At 38.3% G+C, this 20,849-nt stretch overlaps 1 protein-coding gene across 1 annotated transcript; it reads right to left on the bottom strand.

The window, feature by feature from the left end:
• Positions 1-12,346: 12,346 nt before the first annotated feature.
• GLRX (glutaredoxin) lies at positions 12,347-19,086 on the bottom strand. Its single transcript, XM_070935749.1, has 3 exons — positions 18,806-19,086; positions 14,804-14,916; positions 12,347-12,565 (listed from the first exon to the last, which is right to left on the bottom strand). The coding sequence occupies exons 1-2, from the start codon at positions 19,010-19,012 to the stop codon at positions 14,806-14,808; spliced, it is 318 nt and encodes a 105-aa protein (XP_070791850.1). The 5' UTR covers positions 19,013-19,086; the 3' UTR covers positions 12,347-12,565; positions 14,804-14,805.
• Between the last annotated feature and the right edge of the window lie 1,763 nt (positions 19,087-20,849).

Here is a 20,849-nt window from a genome sequence, read left to right as displayed (position 1 = left end):
TTTCTGAAAAAAAAAAATTAAACTTTCCCCTCACTGAGGAATCTTGTAAAAAAGTCCCAGTATGGTTTTTCTAGGTATTATAAAACAGGTTTGAAAAATATTTTGGTATTGTTTCCTGTATAATTGCATATATATAAAAGTTTTTTCTTAAGTTTCTTTTTTTGCATAAATAACCCATTTACAGTATTCTGACAATAACAGTTTTAAATTCTTCCCACCAGGTAGATAATAATTTAACAATCATTTCACAATTTTGAAAAGAACAATTTTGAAAAGGTGTGTGTAAATTCAAGCAGTGGCCTGTGTGTGTTTGTATATATTTAATTCATCCCTGAAAGCTGTGCTATAGTTTGTTTCCTATATTTAGTACGTGAGAGGCCAAGGGAAAAAGAAGGAAATATTAAATTTATATACTCTGATCATATGGATCCAGACCTTTTATGCTTTTGGGGCATAAGCACACTAATCCACTGAGTCCTTTCTATAATTCCCTTCTCATTTAACTGAATAATTTAATAAATTCAGCTAGGGGCTGTGCTGCATGTCCATTTTCCCCAGACATATTTTATCCATTAAGGCATTCTTGTCAATTTTCCCAGATAGGTCTGCGCTGTATTTAAACAATGGGGCTGATCTGGCCAAGTTTCTGAGGATTTTGTACTTCCCATTTTTTCGTAGGTGCACATTATTACTAAGATTGTAGTATTTTCTATCTTTATATGTGGTTAAGTGTATGTTTTACAACCCACATAGACCTCCACATTGTATCCTCCATATGTACAAAGGTGGCATTAGAATGTCCCAATGGTTAATTGAAGCAACATTTGAATCAGGAACTGTCTGACCCATAGCACACATTTTCAGAGACAATGTGCTGCTTCACCCACATATATTACAATGGCTCTTATAAATAATGCTTTATATAATGTTTTGTATTCTTTTTAAAATGCCAAGTAGGATACTACAACTAATTTATTTCTACTAGTGTATTTTTTTATTAAGGAAACTTAAAAACATTTTCAGCATTTTTGTATGACTGTAAGTTCCATGGAAATAGATACATTAATATCAATTTATAACCCATTCCTTTGCTTTAATTTAAAAATGGTAATATATTTTTAAAAACTAGTATGATAACTATGAAAATTCCCATATAACAATGCCTATTTGTTAATAAGCAGTCACAAAGATTCTGTGTACTAAAACAACAATAAATCACAAACTGATTTGGTATTTAATTAATGATTTTATCTATAAAACTAGGCATAATTTTTCAAACGACTCAAATGTTTTAAGGTTATGATTTAGTGAAAATGTTCCTTTTATCTGAAAACTGATAAGTATAATTATGACACATTGTCGAGTCCTGAACGAACGACAAGCCGAGACACATTTCACCTCAAAATATTAACATTCCAATGCAGCAGTAGTAGACAAAGGTAATTATAGATGGCAGTATGAAGCAGAAATATTAATTTTTCTGCAACTTAGAAAAAAATGAGAGTTAAAGAATGCTGTTACAAGCCTATATAGGGACAGAATGGGAAGCCACATATGGAGTACTTTATGTTCATGAATTCTTACACATAGATAGGAATACTGTATTGTTGAACATCTTTGAATTCATCTGCAGATATGCATAGCTAGTAACTAGTAACCTGCAAATCTTTGGATGGCAATGGCATGTTTTGCAAAGTAGCTCATAAAATGACAAGAGTATTCATAGTTTCTTTGGGCTGCACGTGCACTGCACTATAATCTCTTCTCAGATTATGACAGCTATTCATAGTCCTTCAAATTCATAGGATTAAGTTGTAATTTATTATATTTCTTAAACATTTTAATGAACAGTATGTGAAAGATAATCTGCAGCAACGTCTACATTTCTGATAGCATTATATTTATTAATACCCAAGAATTGATAAGTAGTAATCTATATACATCACATATTGAATGCATTCCTTTAAAATCTATTTTTATAAGAAAAGCATTTCTATTTGCACACTGTTACTGTTTTTTAATGAATAAATGTCAATATCAAGCTAGCATGGAAGTTTACAGAGATGCAACCTTAAAATTGCAGTTAAAATTGTTTGTTGAAATTTATCACATGAATGATTGTGGCTTTGCTGCAAAAAAAAGCCCCTTTATTTTGGCATGTGTTGGGTATGTAATAATTTTACAGGTTAACAGGTTCTTAAATTCACAATATTTAATTATGCTATTTAATTCCTTGTAATATGACATTTTTATTAAGTGCTTATTTCATGTGACTATCCATTAAATAGCTGCAGTCCAAACACTTTTTAGGCTGTCTGTATTTGATTTGATCTTAGCATTTAAAGTAGAAAAATTATCACATGTTGTATATGCCTAATTGTAAGTGTTTGACTGGCAATGCAAAGCTGCAGATTTTGACTAGGAAGATGTATGTCATAATGTGTAGAAAAGTGAATGCAACATCTGGCTGGAAACAGACACAGCAATCTTTCTGAGTTGGAGACTCAGGGCTTCATTTGTTCATAGCCACATCTGAAGCACTGCACAGCCTTATATTTCCATTTTTTTAATGCCTTGAAGCCAGTGTTGATTCCTGATCACTGCCTGGGCAAGTCCCTGCAGTATTCTTCAGTAAGAGTTCAGAAGCAGCTTGCCATTGCTTCCTACCTTGGGCTAAGAGAGAGTGAGAGCTGTGTTTTTCTTAAAAAATAAAATTCTGTTCATCCAATCCTGACATTGCTCTCAGTTAAAATGAGTTTAGGGATGTCTTTAAAGGAAGATGATAGATGCCCTATTGATACAAATTCTTTTGCATGGATTGAATGGTAGCCTATAAAATTGCATATTTAGTGAACTGTTCTGTCCAGTGATATTAAAACTTAATCATAAAGACAAAAGTTTCATTCAGTCAAACAAGTAAGTGATGAAAAGGCTAACTAACCCGTAAGGCATCGGTTCTCAACCTGGGGGTCGCGACCCCTTTGGGGGTCGAACGGCCATTTCACAGGGGTTGCCAAAGCCCTCTCTCGCCCCCCCGCCTTCACTCACCCTTACCCTCTGCCTCTGTTGGATCGCTTACTCCGCCCACTCCCAATCTATTGCTGCCTCCTGAATCCCAGCTGATGGCTAGAGGGAAACAAACCGTTTAAATTCTTGCGCGGGGCTTCAAAGGGCCACCCTACAGCTGATCAGTGTTAAAAGAAAACAAATGAGAAGACCGGTGCCTGCAAAAATAGAAAAAAACAACCCCTTTCAGCTTCAGCATAGGTTAATTACCATAAGTTGATTTGATCAGCCTCCGGACTCTCAGCTGATTTGCTCTCAGCTGTTTTGCGGAGGGCTCTGTTGCTAGCTGCAAAGAGAGGAGCAGATTTTTTTCCCCCTAGCTATATTGAAAAAACGAAACTGAAAGTAAAGCAGGGTCTTTGCTGCAATGTGACAAAGAGAGAGATTTCTTTTTCTTTTTCCTCACCAAAAAAGGTAGGGGCAAAACTGCAAACAATGGGAAATTTAGGGCAAAAGAGGAGGTTCAAGATTTTAAAACACAAAAGAAAAAAAGCTCTATTTAACTAGGGAATTGTAATAATTGAGATACTATTAATTGTATATTGTGTTGAAAGCAGAAATGGTTAAGTTGTGGTTTGGAGGAATATATGGGGGAAATTATTTGGTTTATTATTATTGGTAAATATAATTAATTGATTTGTAAGAAATTGGATTGCATGGAAATAATTGGAATATTCATGTTCATATTGATTGATATACAAAAAAGATAGTTATATAACTAATTGATTTATATTAAAATGTTGAATTTGTATTAAACAACTGTATTACATAATTACGTAATTAACCAATGTGAGGATGGATATAAAAATAGATGACAATGGGAAGGGGTATAATATAAAATAGAAGGGAAAAATTGATTAAGATTAGAGATGAGGATGAAGGGTAATATTGTTTTTTTTAAAAAAAATAGATGAGGAATAAATATGGCAAAAAGAAAATATAGAAATTGTAAATTTAATTGAAATGACTAAACACTGGTTAAATTTGTGAACCAGCCAAATACTCTGTTCAAAGAAAATATATTGTATGTTTGTATGTGTGTTTCTAATTATTGCTATTTATTCATATTTGTTCTCTTTTATTCTTTAAAGTTTAACAATTCATTCTTTATCTTAATATCTTTATATTTGTTTGGGGTTGGTTTTCTTCCCTTCCATCTTTTTTATTGTACAGCAATCTTTCTCCTCAAACCTACCACTTTGGCTTCTTCTCCTTCTCCTCCTCTCTTCCTCCCTCTCTTACCCTCCCTCCTACTCTAATTTCCCTTCCCTTCCTTCATCCCTCTCTATTGCTGTATCTTTTTATGCATATGGACTACTCAGAGGGCTGAAAAAGTTATTTTTGACTGGTCCTCGCACTTTTGACCAGTCCTCAAACTTATGACTGTCCTCACATTTTACGTTTTTGCCCTATCTTGTCACCATGGTGAAGAGAAGCAGTTGTGAAATGAGTGACACGGTTGTTAAGAATGCTACAATGGGCATGATGACTAGTCATAAGTGCGAAGACCAGTCAAAAGTGCGAGGACCTGTCAGAAATCACATTTTTCAGCCCTCTGGGTAGTCCTTTTGTGCACATGGACTACTCAGAGGGCTGAAAAAGTTATTTTTGACTGGTCCTCGCACTTTTGACCAGTCCTCGAATTTACGACTGTCCTCACATTTTACGTTTTTTGCCCTGTCTTATTACCATGGTGAAGAGAACCAGTTGTGAAATGAGTGACATGGTTGTTAAGAATGCATGGGCATAAATGTGAAGATGGTCATAAGTGTGAGGACCAGTCAAAAGTGCGAGGATCTGTCAGAAATGACTTTTTTCAGTCCTCTGAGTAGTTCCTATACACATAGCCATGGCCACCCGGTCACATGACCAGCTAGCCATGCCCACCCAGTCACATGACATCCAAGCCACGCCCACAAAATAAGCCACACCCACAGAACAGATAGTAAAAAAATTTAGAACCCACCCCTGGTTGGGGGTCACCACAACATGAGGAACTGTATTAATGGGTCGCGGCATTAGGAAGGTTGAGAACCATTGCCGTAAGGTGTAGAGGTAATTTTTGACGTGTCTGGTTGCCTAGCAACCATTCAAAGTTCTGAAGGACAGCCCTGGGGGTATATACGACCTGGATTCAAAGTTCTGACCTCCACCTCTCCCAAGGGTCATATGACCACACTTCAGCTTGCATTTATTGCAGTGTCCTGTAATCATGTGGTGGTTTCCCCAAAACCAGCAATTACTTGCAATTTTCTGCAAAACTGGCCCATAGAAAACGTTGGCAGGTTTCATTACAGTTGTAACTGAAGGACTGACTACACCTGTATAGGAAAGGTAAATAGACCCTTTGTCACATTGTCTCTCTCTCCTCCCTCCCTCCTTCCGTCTCATATCGGGTGAAAAATTCCAGGATTTTGTTTCGCATGATGGCCAACTAGGTTCCTTTCTTATGCTTGTAAACAGGAGATGGTGACATTCTCCTCTCTTATTTTTATTTTTCCAATCATGGATATTTGAAAATATCCTGCCTCCAATCCAGAATAGTTATGAATTGACCCAGGTTAATTTATCTTAGCCCCTTTGAAAGCAATACAAGTGAGTGGCCATAATCCTTGCAATAATAAATATGGTACATGTCACTGTATCATTCATTATTTTATGAACCTCAGTCATATCCTTACCCCATGTTCTATGCCTTTTATCCAAAGTAAAAATGCTCAGACATTCTGATCATTCATTCAGTTCTGATCATTTTTGTTCCCCTTTTCCAGCACTTGTATCCTTTTTCGAATGGTATTTGAAAATCTATGTTGTTTTTTGACCGTAACAGTAAGGTAACAATGGTAACCTTTTAAGATTATAACTTGGTATATTCCCATGAGCAGAAAATAAATATGCTCTATTGGTTTATGTTTAAATCATGCATTTACTTGTAAGGACAGAACAGAGGTGAGAAGAAGCTAAAAAGCATGCATAGGTTTATGTTGTTTAAAAATCCATTATTTTCTACACCAATTACATGTACCAGTATCTAATGACAACAGCTTCAAAAAGGAACCTGCTATTATACTACTTAGCAATACTTAAAATAATGGCCTCTTCCTTTCAAAATAACATTAAAAAAATAAGCTTCATAAATGCCTGAACTGTGACAAGAAAATATGTTTATCAAGTAATAAAAAACCTTTCAACACTCATTTGAAATTAATGCTTATCATTACTGTACTGAGAAATCCAAGCGGTCTGTGTCACTTTATGGTCTAATTCTGTACAGAAATACAGGAAACAGTATTCAAAATACGCCAGGTTTTTTTTGGTAGCAGAACAGGTATCTCAATAAATTGGAAACCCTACACAATTGTATGCAAAAGCAGGATCAGATTGTGTGTTTGATGAACCTCTAGAACCGTGATGGCAAACCTATAGCATGCATGCCAGAGGTGGCACGCAATGCCCTCTCTCTGGGCACACAAGCTGTCGCCCCAGTTCAGCTCCACCACGCATGCCTGCGTTCCTCCCACTGGCCAGCTGGTCTTCAAGTCTCTGCCGTGCATGCATGTGCGGAGGCGGGATGCATGTTGGGGGCTGTGTATGCATGCATGGGGGCGGGGGATGTGTGGGGTCCACACCCGCATTGCAGTTTGGGGGTTTGGACATGCTCTTTGGGCACTCAGTCCGGAAAAGGTTAGCCATCACTGCCCTAGGAGATCAGAAATTGATATCATCTATATGCACAATCATGTTGCAAATTTGAAGGTATCTATACTTCCCTGTAGTTATTGAATTTCACTTCTAAATATGTAAGGACATGAGAATTTGTTACATAAGTAACAAATGAAATGAAGTTTGAGAAAGACTGTCTTCATCTTCTTTTCAACTTGTTTGTTCATATAATTTTACATTTTCTGTAACACAAAAATGTAATGCCTTTTAAAAAGCAACCCTTTAAACAAATGTATTGTGTATACATATTTAAACATACTTTTTAAAAAAGCACTAATGGTTATTTTGCTACAGAAAAACACATTAAATCTTCAATGCTGAAATTATTTAATTATTTAAATTATGCTTAGTCTCCCCAGCAGGAGGCAGCACTGGTTTCAAATTCTTCCATCATTCAAGATGGTTGCTTTCCTAACGAACTGTTTTTATGGTTAACAAAAATACAAAATTCTATTAAAAATAAGATTTGTTAGATATAAGGATGAAAGAAAAAGACAGCCAGGATATTAAAAGAATTGTGAGAACTGAAATGCAATCTCTGAAGTGCACCCAACTGGAGAAGCTATAATAAGATGCCTACCTATTTAAAATGGATAAAGATGAATCAATTCTACTGCTAAAGACAAATGAAGAACTATTTCTACCACAACAGAGACAAATGTCTAATTCTGACATCTTGCAGCTAAACCTGATTTTTTTTTTTTTTTAAAAAAACAAGCTAATACTGAAGCTTAGCTCTGCTCCTTTAGATTGTAAATATAAGAAAGCAGGATGTGTCTGGAGGCACGGGAAGCAGAGTAATTCTTGTGTAGAAAATGATTTCAAAGGTTTTCATTGTCAGTTTAAGTTGTTGTTTTTAACCATTTAGTCGGATTTGACTCTTGGTGACTTTGTAGACAAATGCTACCCTATCAAGCACAGCTTCTTTTAATTGTTGAATGTTCAACTTTGCATCAGATTTAATGTTATCAAACCAGTGTGCTTGTTTGTTCCTTCTTTGTCCACTAATCCTTCCTAGCATCACTGACTTCTCCAATGAATTTGCACGCATAACATGGCCAAAGTAAATCAGATACTTATAATTATAGCTTCCAGTAATGTGTCTGGTTATATACAATTTAAAACTTGTTACTCTGGCTGTCCACAGATGAAAAATTAGAATATCGTGCAAAAGTTCATTTATTTCAGTAATGCAACTTAAAAGGTGAAACTAATATATGTGATAGACTCATTACATGCAAAGCGAGATAGTTCAAGCCTTGATTTGTCATACTTTTGATGATTATGGTTTACAGCTCATGAAAACCCTAAATTCACAATCTCAGAAATTTAGAATATTGTGAAAACATTCAATATTTTAGGCTCAAAGTGTCCCACTCTAATCAGCTAATTAAGCCATAACACCTGCAAAGGGTTCCTGAGCCTTTAAACGGCCTCTCAGTCTGGTTCAGTAGGAATCACAATCATGGGAAAGACTGCTGACCTCACAGTTGTGCAGAAAACCATCATTGACACCCTCCATAAGGAGGGAAAGCCTCAAAAGGTAATTGCAAAAGAAGTTGGATGTTCCCAAAGTGCTGTATCAAAGCACATTAATAGAAAGTTATGTGGAAGGGAAAAGTGTAGAAGAAAAAGGTGCACAAGCAGCAGGGATGACCACAGCCTGGAGAGGATTGTGAGGAAAAGACCATTCAAAACACACAGACGGATCCTGGACATGGGCTTCAAATGTCGTATTCCTCTTGTCAAGCCGCTCCTGAACAACAAATAACGTCAGAAGCGTCTTAACTGGGCTAAAGAAAAAAAGAACTGCTCTGTTGCTCAGTGGTCCAAAGTCTTCTTTTCTGATGAGAGCAACTTTTGCATCTCATTTGGAAACCAAGGACCCAGAGTCTGGAGGAAGAATGGAGAGGCACACACTGCAAGATGCTTGAAGTCCAGTGTGAAGTTTCCAGAGTCTGTGTTGATTTGGGGAGCCATGTCATCTGCTGGTGTTGGTCCACTGTGCTTCATTAAGTCCAGGGTCAACGCAGCCATCTACCAGGAGATTTTGGAGCACTTCATGCTTCCTTCCACAGACGAGCTTTATGGGGATGCTGACTTCATTTTCCAGCAGGATTTGGCACCTGCCCAAACTGCCAAAAGTACCAAAACCTGGTTCAATGACCATGGGATTACTGTGCTTGATTGGCCAGCAAACTCGCCTGACCTGAATCCCATAGAGAATCTATGGGGCATTGCCAAGAGAAAGATGAGAGGCATGAGACTGAACAATGCAGAAAAGCTGAAGGCCGCTATTGAAGCATCCTGGTCTTCCATAACACCTCAGCAGTGCCACAGGCTGATAGCATCCATGCCATGCCATGTCACATTGAGGCAGTAATTGATGCAAATGGGGCCCAAACCAAGTACTAAGTACATATGCATGCTTATACTTTTCAGAGGTCCAATATTGTTCTATGTACAATCCTTGTTTTATTGATTTAATGTAATATTCTAATTTTCTGAGATTGTAAATTTGGGGTTTTCATGAGCTGTAAGCCATAATCATCAAAATTATGACAAATCAAGGCTTGAACTATCTCGCTTTGCATGTAATGAGTCTACCTCATATATTAGTTTCACCTTTTAAGTTGCATTACTGAAATAAATGAACTTTTGCATGATATTCTAATTTTTCAAGTTTCACCTGTACACAGTACTTTACATCAGCACTACAGTTCAAAGGTCAGTTTAATTAGTAACTGGCTTATCATTGCATTTAATGGTTCTTGGATTATAATTTTATAATTCTTGATCTACTTAGACTCTTGGGATGGGTGCAAGATATAAATCTAGTAATACATTTGAATGCACTTTTTTTCCAAAATTAACTTTTCAGAATTGAAGTTGCCCCTATTAAAATATAGATGTACCTCTTGATATACCACAGCCTTAGTAAACAAGTTATGTCATAGGATTTATATGTCATTTACTAGGACTGGACAAAAAAAAGCTGCTCCTTCTCAACCTAACCAAAAGAAATTTGCTTTAAAAATTATTTTAATGTAGACAAAAATCAGAAATTCTCATGACTGGAATGGTTTGTTTTCACACTCCCTAAGAGCTGCATGCTAGGCAATTTGCAATAATTGTTCCAGGATCTGCCCTTTTTCTGGCTTCCTGGATTTTATTACATCCTACAGGATGAAATCATAAGGGAATCCCCCTTCTATTGTATTTTTCCTGTTATTGTGCTGTCATTTTTCTGCCCTTGGAAAATAACTGGAGAATTTCTTAATTACTTCTTCTTAAGCATTTCTTAATTACTTCTGAGTAATGACCCCAAATTTGCTCAAAGAATGTCAAAAAGGCACTTTTGTCTTATTTTTATTGATTGCTGTATTTATTTTATTTTTCAATTTATATACCGCCCTTCTCCCTGAGGACTCAGGGCGGTGCACAGCCAGAATTAAAAACATGAAATACAAATATTAAAAACAATTAAAATCTATATAAATTTGGCCCCAAATTTAAAAAAACCACAAACCAATTAAACATTTAAAAATTTTAAAAACTTTCTTCCTAAGCCAGCCCGGCTTGCTGGAAAAAGTGGGTTTTAAGGGCACGGCGGAAGGCACTGAGGTCTTGGATTCTCCTTATCTCTGGGGGCAGCTGATTCCAGAGGGTAGGTGCCCCCACAGAGAAGGCTCTCCCACTGGGGGTCACTAGCCTACATTGTTTGGCTGATGGCACCCTGAGGAGGCCCTCTCTGTGGGAGCGCACGGGTCGCTGGGAGGTCGTCGGTAGCAGCAGGCGGTCTCGAAGATAGCTAGGCCCTATGCATGGAGCGCTTTAAAGGTGATAACCAACACATTGAAGCACACCCGGAAGACCACCGGGAGCCAGTGCAGCTCGCGCAGGAGCGGTATTACATGGGAGCACCATGCTGCTCCCATCACTACCCGCGCTGCTGCGTTCTGGACCAGCTGGAGCCTCCGGGTGCCCCTCAAGGGGAGCCCCATGTAGAGAGCATTGCAGTAGTCAAGGCGAGAGGTGACGAGGGCATGAGTGACTGTGCACAGGGAATCCCGATCAAGAAAGGGCCGCAACTGGTGAATCAGGCGAACCTGATAAAAGGTCCCCCTGGTTACAGCCGCCAGATGTTCCTCCAAGGACAGCTGCATATCCAGGAGGACTCCCAGATTGCGAACCCTTTCTGTGGGGGCCAAGGACTCGCCCCCAATAGTCAGTGATGGAGTCAACTGACTATATCGGGATGCCGGGAGCCACAGCCACTCAGTCTTGGAAGGGTTGAGCCTGAGCCTGTTCCTCCCCATCCAGATCCGCACAGCCTCCAGGCACTGAGACATCATTTCAAGGGCATCGTTAGGGTGGCCTGGGGTGGAGATGTACAGCTGGGTGTCATCAGTGTACTGATGGTATCTCACCCCGAAGCCACGGATGATCTCGCCAAGCAGCTTCACATAAATGTTGAACAGAAGGGGCGAGAGGACCGATCCCTGCGGCACTCCACAGACGAGAGGCCTCGAGGTCAACCTCTGCCCCCCTGCCAACATAAACTGCGACCGGTTGGAGAGAAAGGAGGAGAACCACTGCAATACGGTGCCTCCCACCCCCAACTCTTCCAGCCGGTGCAGCATGATACCATGGTCGATGGTATCAAAAGCCGCTGAGAGGTCTAACAGGACCAGAACAGAGGAGCAACCCCTGTCCCGAGCCCTCCAGAGATCATCAACCAACGCGACCAATGCCGTTTCCGTGCTGTGCCCAGACCTGAAACCCAACTGGAACGGATCTAGATAAGATGTTTCCTCCAGGAATTGTGGAAACTGTCTCGCGACCACACTCTCAACAACCTTCGCCATGAAGCGAAGGTTGGAGACAGGACGATAGTTGGCCAATATTGCCGGATCCAGGGACGGCTTCTTGAGGAGAGGCCTCACCACCGCCTCTTTCAAGGCAGTATCATCTCAGGTGTCCCTTGGCATTATAAGAAGGAACAGGAGAACAACTACCAGATGCTCAGCTATTAGCTTTTATTACTGAGTCTGCAAAAATTCTACCAGAGGGCCATCAATCTAAGACATACTTATTTCTAAACTCATCGTGTGTTTTTTGCTCATTGTTGACTTCTTACAATGTGCCCAACTATCATAAGTGATCATAAAATAGTTCTAGGGATCAAAAGACAAACTCATTGTCCCTTATGTGCCACGCATATTGGCTGAATCAAAGAGAGATAGTCTGGACCGTAACATTGAAGAATTATATGGGACCCGATTTACAAGAGGAACTCTCAAACTTTGGAATAAGGTCAAGAAGCCTTTTAAATATGGGATAAAAAGGAGAGGGGAGGGGGAATTGCAGAGATTCAAAGCAAGCTGTAAATGATAGAAGTAATTAAAAAAAGAGAAAGCACAGAAAGTCATGAGTGGACAGCCACATAAATTGAAATGATAAATAGAAAGATGAACTCTTCCAGAGAGAGTAGAGGGCTACCAATTGCTCAAATGACAACAAAAGAAACAAATATTATTTTTTTATTCATTCTGGTTATGTGTACTTTATTAGCAGAGAAACAGTCATACTAACAGGGAATCAAAGGAGGGTAAAGCTGTGTCTTAGACCCAGAGAGTAAGCAAAACTATTTTTTTGTATTGCCTTCCTTCAGAAATACAAAATTGGTGAAGACAAGAGGGGAGACCCAATTAATCTAATCCCAAATCCTGTAGGTACAGCTTCAGGGTAATTTCATCCTGTAGTTATTGTTGCTCTGAAAGTTAAAAAAAAAAAAAAGATTAAAGAGTTTCCACACAAAGGAAAATGAGCAAGTTAAAAAAAAATGAGCTGAATGTTAAAAGATACCTTTATTTTAAGAAACACTGATACACACTCAGCTGTTATTAAAGTATTTGTTTTGTTTGCTCTTGAGTTAAAGATTGCCAAAGCAGTTTATAGGTTAATGAAAACAAGGCAATAATTGCTTTCTAGTTTGCAGTTGGAAAAGTCACAACATAAAAAGGAAAAAGAATGGAGAGGGAAAAGGAGAAAAGGCAAGTGCTTAATATTTCAGTATACTTACAGTATGTTAAACTGAGGTACATTGGGTGACTCATAGATCAAAATTTTCCTTAATTTCTAATGTAACGTAAGTTATGTTTTGATAACTGAACTTGATAATTTTGTATGCACATGGTGTGTGTGTGTGTGTGTGTGTGTGTGTGTGTGTATAGATAGATAGATAGATAGATAATTAAATATATAGATATAGATATAGATATATAGATATAATTTGTTTGCAATGTTGCCTAATGTCCTTATTTTGCCAGCAACTTTTCTTTATATTACAGATTTTTAACCAAATAATACCGTTTCCCCGAAAATAAGACCTCCCCTGATAATAAGCCCAATCAGGCTTTTGAGCGCATGCACTAAAATAAGCCTCCCCCAAAAAATAAGCCCTCCCCGAAAATATTTAAACACAGAGCTGGAAATCAGGTTAAATGGCAAGAGGAGCCCCATCTTGCTCCTCTTGCCTCCTCATAATAAGACCTCCCCAAAAATAAGGCCAAGCGCTTATTTCAGAGTTCAAAAAAAAATATAAGACAGGATCTGATTTTCGGGAAAACACGGTATGAGAAGAGTATCAACAAATATTTTAATTGACAAAGTACTTGTGAAATGTGGAAAATGGAGATTATCCAATTTTAATATTTATTAGAAAATGCAAAATTAGGCACTTCTCACATTCTGCACTGAAATGTAAACAATATCTTAATCCTAATTCAAAAATTCTTGTTTGGTTTCAAGGAACAGTCCGGCAGTATGATTATTCTCCCTGCTTTAACTCTCCTTCCAGATGTATATGATTTTTGTCTGCTTCTTGTAACTCTCACTAGAAATTATTAATCTGGGACGAGGGAATAACTCAAAGGTGGATTAAAGGCCCACCAATGTTCATCTCAGGGGTGCATCTTCTCATTGCTAATGCTAGAAAGTTGCAAATAGCTCAAGCATATTTAATATTTTAAAAGCTTGGGGATATTCACTGCACAGTTTAAAATTAGTGAACCTCACTATAAATTAGGCAAATGCTTCTAAGTGCTGTAGTGATTTAGGAGACAAAATAGATGCCTCAATCTCTGCAAGACTTATAGCTCCCATGTTGCCAGTTTAACATCCAAACCTCTTCCAAATGAAGAGAAAGAATGAGAGACAGAAGAAACTGAAAAGGTCAACCGTTACCAGTTCAGTGATGTCATGACATCTAACATGGCTTCTACAAAGGTGTTTTTTCAAGAGGCAACTGGACTTTCTGGTTTTTCTTTGAGGATGTTTTGTTTTTCATCCAAGAAGCTTCTTGGATGAAAAGCAAAACTTCTTCAAAGAAAAAACAGAAAGTCCAGTTGCCTCTTGAAAAAACACCTTCAGGACAACCATGACCTGGATGACTGAGAATCTCCATAGATATATGGCTTTTACAATATGTAAGAAGGAACTCTGGCCTCTTTATTGAAAAAGTTGCATAACCCTGCTCTACAGGATGCCAAGAACTACATGCTTCTGTAGAATACTCAAAGTTAGTAAAGGATAGTAAATATATATATATTAGTCAAGGGCCAATCATGTTTTATAGCAGGGCTGTCAAGCTCGCAGCCCACGGGCCGGATGTGTCATGAGCTGGCCACACCCATGCCCGGTTTGGTGAAGGGGAAAAAAGTTGCAATACATCATGTGATGCTGCCGTGATGATGTGAATTTGACACCCATTTTATAATAAGGTACTAATGTGCTAAGCATCAAAGCAACTCAGCCTTCATACAACTGCTTGGGTGTAGTTCTGTGCACTAAGCTATCTGCAAAAGCAGCCACTAACATGCTGTTTATTTGTATATGGGGACTTTGCAAGTTCTTATAGGTAAAAAGCCTCTCTCCGATGATAATTTTCTCAAAGGGAATCTTGATTTCCTTTATCCCATTACATTAATTGGAACCACACCTAGATGCTTACCTTCACAGAGCTCCAATCTTCTTTAGCATGACAGAAAGTTCTCCACTATTGTTTAGAGCCTCTAGATCTGTAAAACCACCAATACATGTTTCCCCAATAAAAATTCGAGGAACCTAGAAAGCAAGCATAACATATTACTTAGCAGACAAAATCTCTTTAGACTTCTGTCTCATCATGAAACACAAACTTTAAATATTGCTGTTAGAGTAACAAATGATAAGGTAAGGAAAAGGAGCAGGCTAAAAGCTGCATCATTAGCTATGAGTAAAAATCATGCCAATAAGATAAGCCTGGAGATTTTATTACTATTTAAATGTGTTAGGGCTGTTCACTCCAATAGACTGTGGGCGACTTATAAAATCTAAAAAAATAAAAAATAAACAGTAAGAACATAAAGACAACAAACTAACAAACAAAAAACAACAACCATAATAATAAGTAAATTGCTCATCCCTTGGGGCCAGACAGATTAGTAGCTGGTTTCCTGTCTCTGATATTTGCCAGAAAGCATTCAGTGTAATGATGGAAGGAAATGGGGTATGGAGAACCCAAGGCAGCTTAACTTGCTTGCTCAGAACTCTTAGAATTACATCTAGCTGTATCTGCAACTTCATATTTTTCAATTTAGTAATTCTCTAAAAATGCCAGACAATTCCATTAATCCCCAGTCAATTTGACATTGATGAGATTATAGGGGCTGCAATTCAACATAGATTTAGAAGGGCTTCAAGTAAAAGTCTATATATTTTGTTTTGTTAATATAGTTTAAGTTGGGTTGAAAAACTCTAAATATTTTGCAATGGAGATAAAAAGCAGTCAAACTGAGCTATCGCTACAACAGTCGGTCTGTCATAAGACTCATCATTCAAATTTTATTTATTTATAGATTTTTATCCCACCTTTATTACTTTAAAAGTAACTCAGCAAACATACCTAATACTCCTTTCTTCTCCTATTTTTCTTCACAACAACCACCCCGTGAGATGAGTTGGGCTGAGAGAGAGTGATTAACTCAAAATCATCCAGTCAGCTTTCCTGCAAAGTCAGGACTAGAACTCACAATCTCCTGATTTCTAGACTACCACTTTAGCCATTACACCAAACTGATTCTCAAATTTTGTGCCAAAGAAGAAATACCTGCCTGCTATGAAACATCTTTGTTGCCCTATTTGAATAATTACCCAAAAGGTCAAAACATTTTGAAATCAGCTTACAAAAGCCAAGCAACAAAACCGGAAGGAAGTGAGCCATGCTTTTGAAAGGCATTGATTTTGGGACTCTGCTCCATTTAACTAGCGTCAGGGTTTTTTTACATTCATGGCATTCTATTTTGTAACACAAATTGTTGATTTTAAATAAACTTGATTCCCTACAATAAACACAAAACAGAATAAAGTTCAGAATTACCATAGTTTGCCAAAGACGCTTCAATTTTTACAAGGCTTACACAGGAGATGCTTGGTGGATTCATTTTCACTCACACTGCATTTATGCCTTTTACATGCAGTAATTTATTAAGTGAAACTAGCTTCTTTCACTCTACAATGCCTCCTCTTCTTGGGACAAGCAAAGGGAAGGGATACTTCAACCATTAAGCGAGAGAGTAAAAAAGGTATCAAGTTGGTTTCACATTAATTGCTTGGAGCTATTCTCGGGAGGGGCTGAAATGCTCCAGGTCTATTTGTCATGTATTGTGTTCTGAAGGCAGAGAAATCTATTTGGCTCTTGCTTTGCATATAAAGAAACATTTTAGTTACATAGCTGTAAACAGGAAGTAGAAATCTGGCTTTCTGTTTTCTCCACTGCAATATGAAATAAATTTATATGGAACTCCATCCTTATATAATACAGAACTTATTATATGCAATGCAGCTGGTTCAGAACACATATGCAATATTTTCCTATTAAGTATGTCTGCTGTGTCGGAATATTTCAAATACTCTATTTCATTGCATACTAGTCATGGTTAAGTTGTAGAACTTCCAAGATTATGGAGTGAACACACTATATTTTCACAAAGAAACAAAACTCTATTTTGTAGATTTTTCAACTGTTCTAAGTAATGCATCCCATGACTAGGAAAAAGCAACAACAATTTTCCCTCACCAAATGATATTTCCACTTACTCAGTAATATGTGAATGTACCTCAACCTTTATCAGTGTAGCATCCACTAGATCCATGATGGCGAACCTATGGCACATGTGCCACAGATGGCATGCAGCGCCTTCTCTGTGGGCATGCGAGCCGTCGCCCCAGTTCAGCTCTGCTCTGCATGCGCACCCGCATTCCACCAGCCAGCTGGTTGTTGGGTCTCTGTCATGCATGCGCAGGGCATGTGTGGGCAAGCCATGTGTGCATGCATTGGGGGGCAAGGCGCATGTGGAGGGCTATGCAGGCCCCCTGAGTGTGCATACACAGGGCACATATGTGGGACTGCGTGCACATTGCATTTTGGGGATTCAGTCCAGAAAAGGTTCACCATCCCAGACAATTCCCAGAATAATCACTGAGAAAGTTGTCTTGCAAAAGTTAATAACAATATATTGGTTTATATACTACTAAAACTCTGTGTTTGTAACCTTCAACTAGACAAATAGATGCATCACAGTGCAACAATTTTTGAATCAACATACCACAAATGGGCTGACTTAAAGAATGCATTCAAAATCCGGGACCGACTACTATCATGGGACTGAAATTTGGCAAAGTTGCTGCTGTTTCAGCACCACTGCTTCTTCCAACTACATTTGGGACTACATTTCCCCAAAAACCATAGATACACAGTATAAGAGAAGATGGGAGAAGTATATCCCTGCCCTCTTTTCTGCCCCCTTTTCTGTCCCCCTCTGGCTGCTGTGGAATTGGTTGGTGGTAAGGCCCAACAGGCAAGAGTGATTGACTGCTTTGGAATTGAGACACAAATTTGAAATCTCTTAATAGTGAGGGCAGTGAGGGAAGGACAAGGCAGTGACTTGGGTGCCTGCTGGTAAGGTAGGGCTGACTGGGGGATGCTATCAGTCAATGGGTGATTCTTCCCTGGAGGGATAGGGAGTGGGGATGCAGTTGTCCTCATAGTCCTCAGTCCTTTTCTCTCCCTCCCCCCCAAGGAAAGGGGCAGGAAATTCTACAGGTTAACTAAAGAGGAGGAGGAATGATTTCTTATATTCTCTGCCAGCTTCCCACAAGCAAATCTTAATCAGGAAGTCAGAAGTTACTCCCTTTCCCATTGTCTCCCCCCCCCCGTTATTCAGTTTATCTCTGAAAGAATGATTCAATGCATCATGGGTTGTCTATAGTCATTTATATTCCCGTAACTTCAAAGAGATATTGCATTCTGGTCCCTAAATAGTGCTGTTTCCAAAGATAGATCCAGGATTCAAATTTTACCTCTCCCAGTCTAAGACACCAGGTAAGGATTTTGCAAAGACAGAATGGAGCACTGCTCTGAGCACTTTACATTCTGAGGAACCAGATGAAGAAACAAGCTATATTTAGACACAAAGAGCACATAACCCACTTCATCCATTTTTCTGAGCTTTGTTAACAGCTGTAAGAGCTCAATATTGCTTCCCTTTACAATCTCAAAGTTTATTACATTTATCACATCTCACTAAACCCAAACCAGAGTTTACAAACTGCAGAAGTTGGGTTGATTCATAACACATAAACTAGCTCCAAATAAACCCCATTTACATATGGGAATGCAGCCCAAAACTCATTGTATCCACCTACATAATATGATCCAGACACAAATCCTGTAGCTGGTGACTTTGTTTCAGATAATTATTCAGCTATTTCCTCATCCACATTTCACCTTGTTGGAAAAGCAATATTATACCAACAGTTCAACTGTTAAAAGAACATATTATGTGGGTTATATTATTGGAAAACAGCCACATGAAAACAGAGACCTTTTCCTTATATACTCAGAAGGCAAAACACATGATCTCACTCTTAGTTATAACATTCTTCTTTCACTCTGTTTTTAAAGAAAACTCACCGTTCGGGCACCCGTTAACTGCATAAGGTAGTCTTGAATGGCATCCATATTCTTTTGGCTTGTAAGATCAATATATTCCAAGTGGCCAGGCTTGATATTAATTTGTTTCAGAAGATCTAATGCACTTTTACAGAAAGGGCAACTGTTCTTTCCAAATATAACCACTTTATCAGATGCAATATGACTATCTACAAATTGCTGGGCCATCCTAAAATTCTTAGTAGCTCCTAGCAACAAGAGCCCAATTCTGAGGTTGAGAGAAGTAAAAACAGAAAGCAAAATCTCAGTTGCACTACAGAAGTCAGGTTATATGAGTTCCAAGCCTCCTTTTTCCTTTGGAAGCCAACATCCTGTAGGAGGAGTTACTTCTCTGTTTCTTCTTGTTAAAGAGATATGCACAATGATTACTTAGTTTTTGAACTATTGCTTAATAGAAGTATGTAGGCACTTCCCACTCAGGGTGTGAAATGGTTTGGTCATGAGTTGTTAACAAATTCCACAATTAACTATTCAATTTTTATTTATTGATTAGCCCTTTGGGCCATATCAAGTGCAGAATTACAAAGACAAATCATTACAAAGGTTTGGTAAAACAAATTAAGTAAGATTGGAATAACTCGCAGTTAAAATACAATTAGAATAAAATACGATCTAAAATAAAATCGGGATAAAATACAATAATTTAAAGTACCATTTAAATATAAATAAAATTATATTATAATGTCGCCCCTGCATCTACCCAATCAGTGTTAACTGCTATTAAAATTACATTGTTAGATCAAGTGGTCATTCTTACAATCTACCGCATTTTGCTGCACCAACTTTGTCCTCCTTCCCATCAACTTTACCACAAATTTAGCAATCCATTTTACCAACTGCAAGTTGGAACCTAACAAACAATATCACAAAAAGTGCTCTTTAGACTTAGGGGTGCTGGTATAAAAGATCCTGCCCAGTTGATGTTCCCTCAGGTCTGAATATAGGGGGCAATCAAAAATTACGTGGGATGTTGTCTATGTCCCACATAGACAGACCCTTTCCCTTACAGGAATACCCTTATATCTACCCCAGAGCATATTTGTTCCAAGTTGATCCAACCTCAATTTTGTAAAGAATCTTCTCAGGACGGGAAACAAAGGCACAGCTAAATATTTTTTATTCTGAAAATTTGTTTATTGGCTGATAACCAGGGGCAAACTTTTACTGCTGTCACCTGTGCAATATCCGATTGGGCACTTATGTCCTTAAATATCTGTGCAATCCAATTTCGGATCTGCCTATAGTCGTACTGCTGCCAATTTAAAGGGATACCAGAGCTAGATACCTGCTTCAGAACTCTTGATAACCAGTTATTTTTATTACTTGAGATAATCTGCTCCATTAGCGCTAATTTTGGTAATTAACTACTGCTGGCTGTTTTGTGTTTGGATTTGCCTGCTTTATTGTTGTTAAGAGAGACTCTGTTATAGCAACCAACAGTTGCTCATCAGGATGAAAGTTTAAAAGGGTGATCTAATTGCACAAAACCATGCACAGATGCACAGGAAATTTACTGGAAGGGTGGAATAACAGTTTGTCCAATAAATTTACCAAGATATACCATGAAATCAGTAATCCCTGCCTTTTTACCTTAATGAATTTGCATTCTGTTTATTTTACCAACTGCAATATTTCTGGATACGTCAATAGAATTAAGAGGCACTGGTTTGGAACCAACACCTGTCTTTCTAGAATGCCCATGTTTCAGAAGAGGTCTGGTAACATCTTTCCTGACTAAGGACTTGTTTTTTGAAAGGCATAAACTTTCACAAGTTGCATGTCTTTTGATAAAATCCATTGGTTGGGAAAGGGGCCACCAGTCTTTTTCTGATTTTTTTTTTTTTTTTGCTATTACAAACTAATACAGCTCTCCTACAACACACATTTGTAATACTCAATGGATTACACCAGGGGTGTCAAACTCGATTTCATTGAGGGCCGCATCAGGGTTGTGTTTGACCTCAGGGGGCTGGGGGGGCATGAGCAGGGGTGTGGCCAGGGTAGG

Source organism: Pituophis catenifer, unplaced genomic scaffold (genome assembly GCF_029215685.1).
Source record: "Pituophis catenifer annectens isolate HBS135680 unplaced genomic scaffold, rPitCat1.0.hap2 SCAF_2, whole genome shotgun sequence".
Lineage (NCBI taxonomy): Eukaryota > Metazoa > Chordata > Lepidosauria > Squamata > Colubridae > Pituophis > Pituophis catenifer.
Note: the sequence above shows the minus strand (reverse complement) of the source record. Positions and strands in the feature narration are given on the sequence as shown.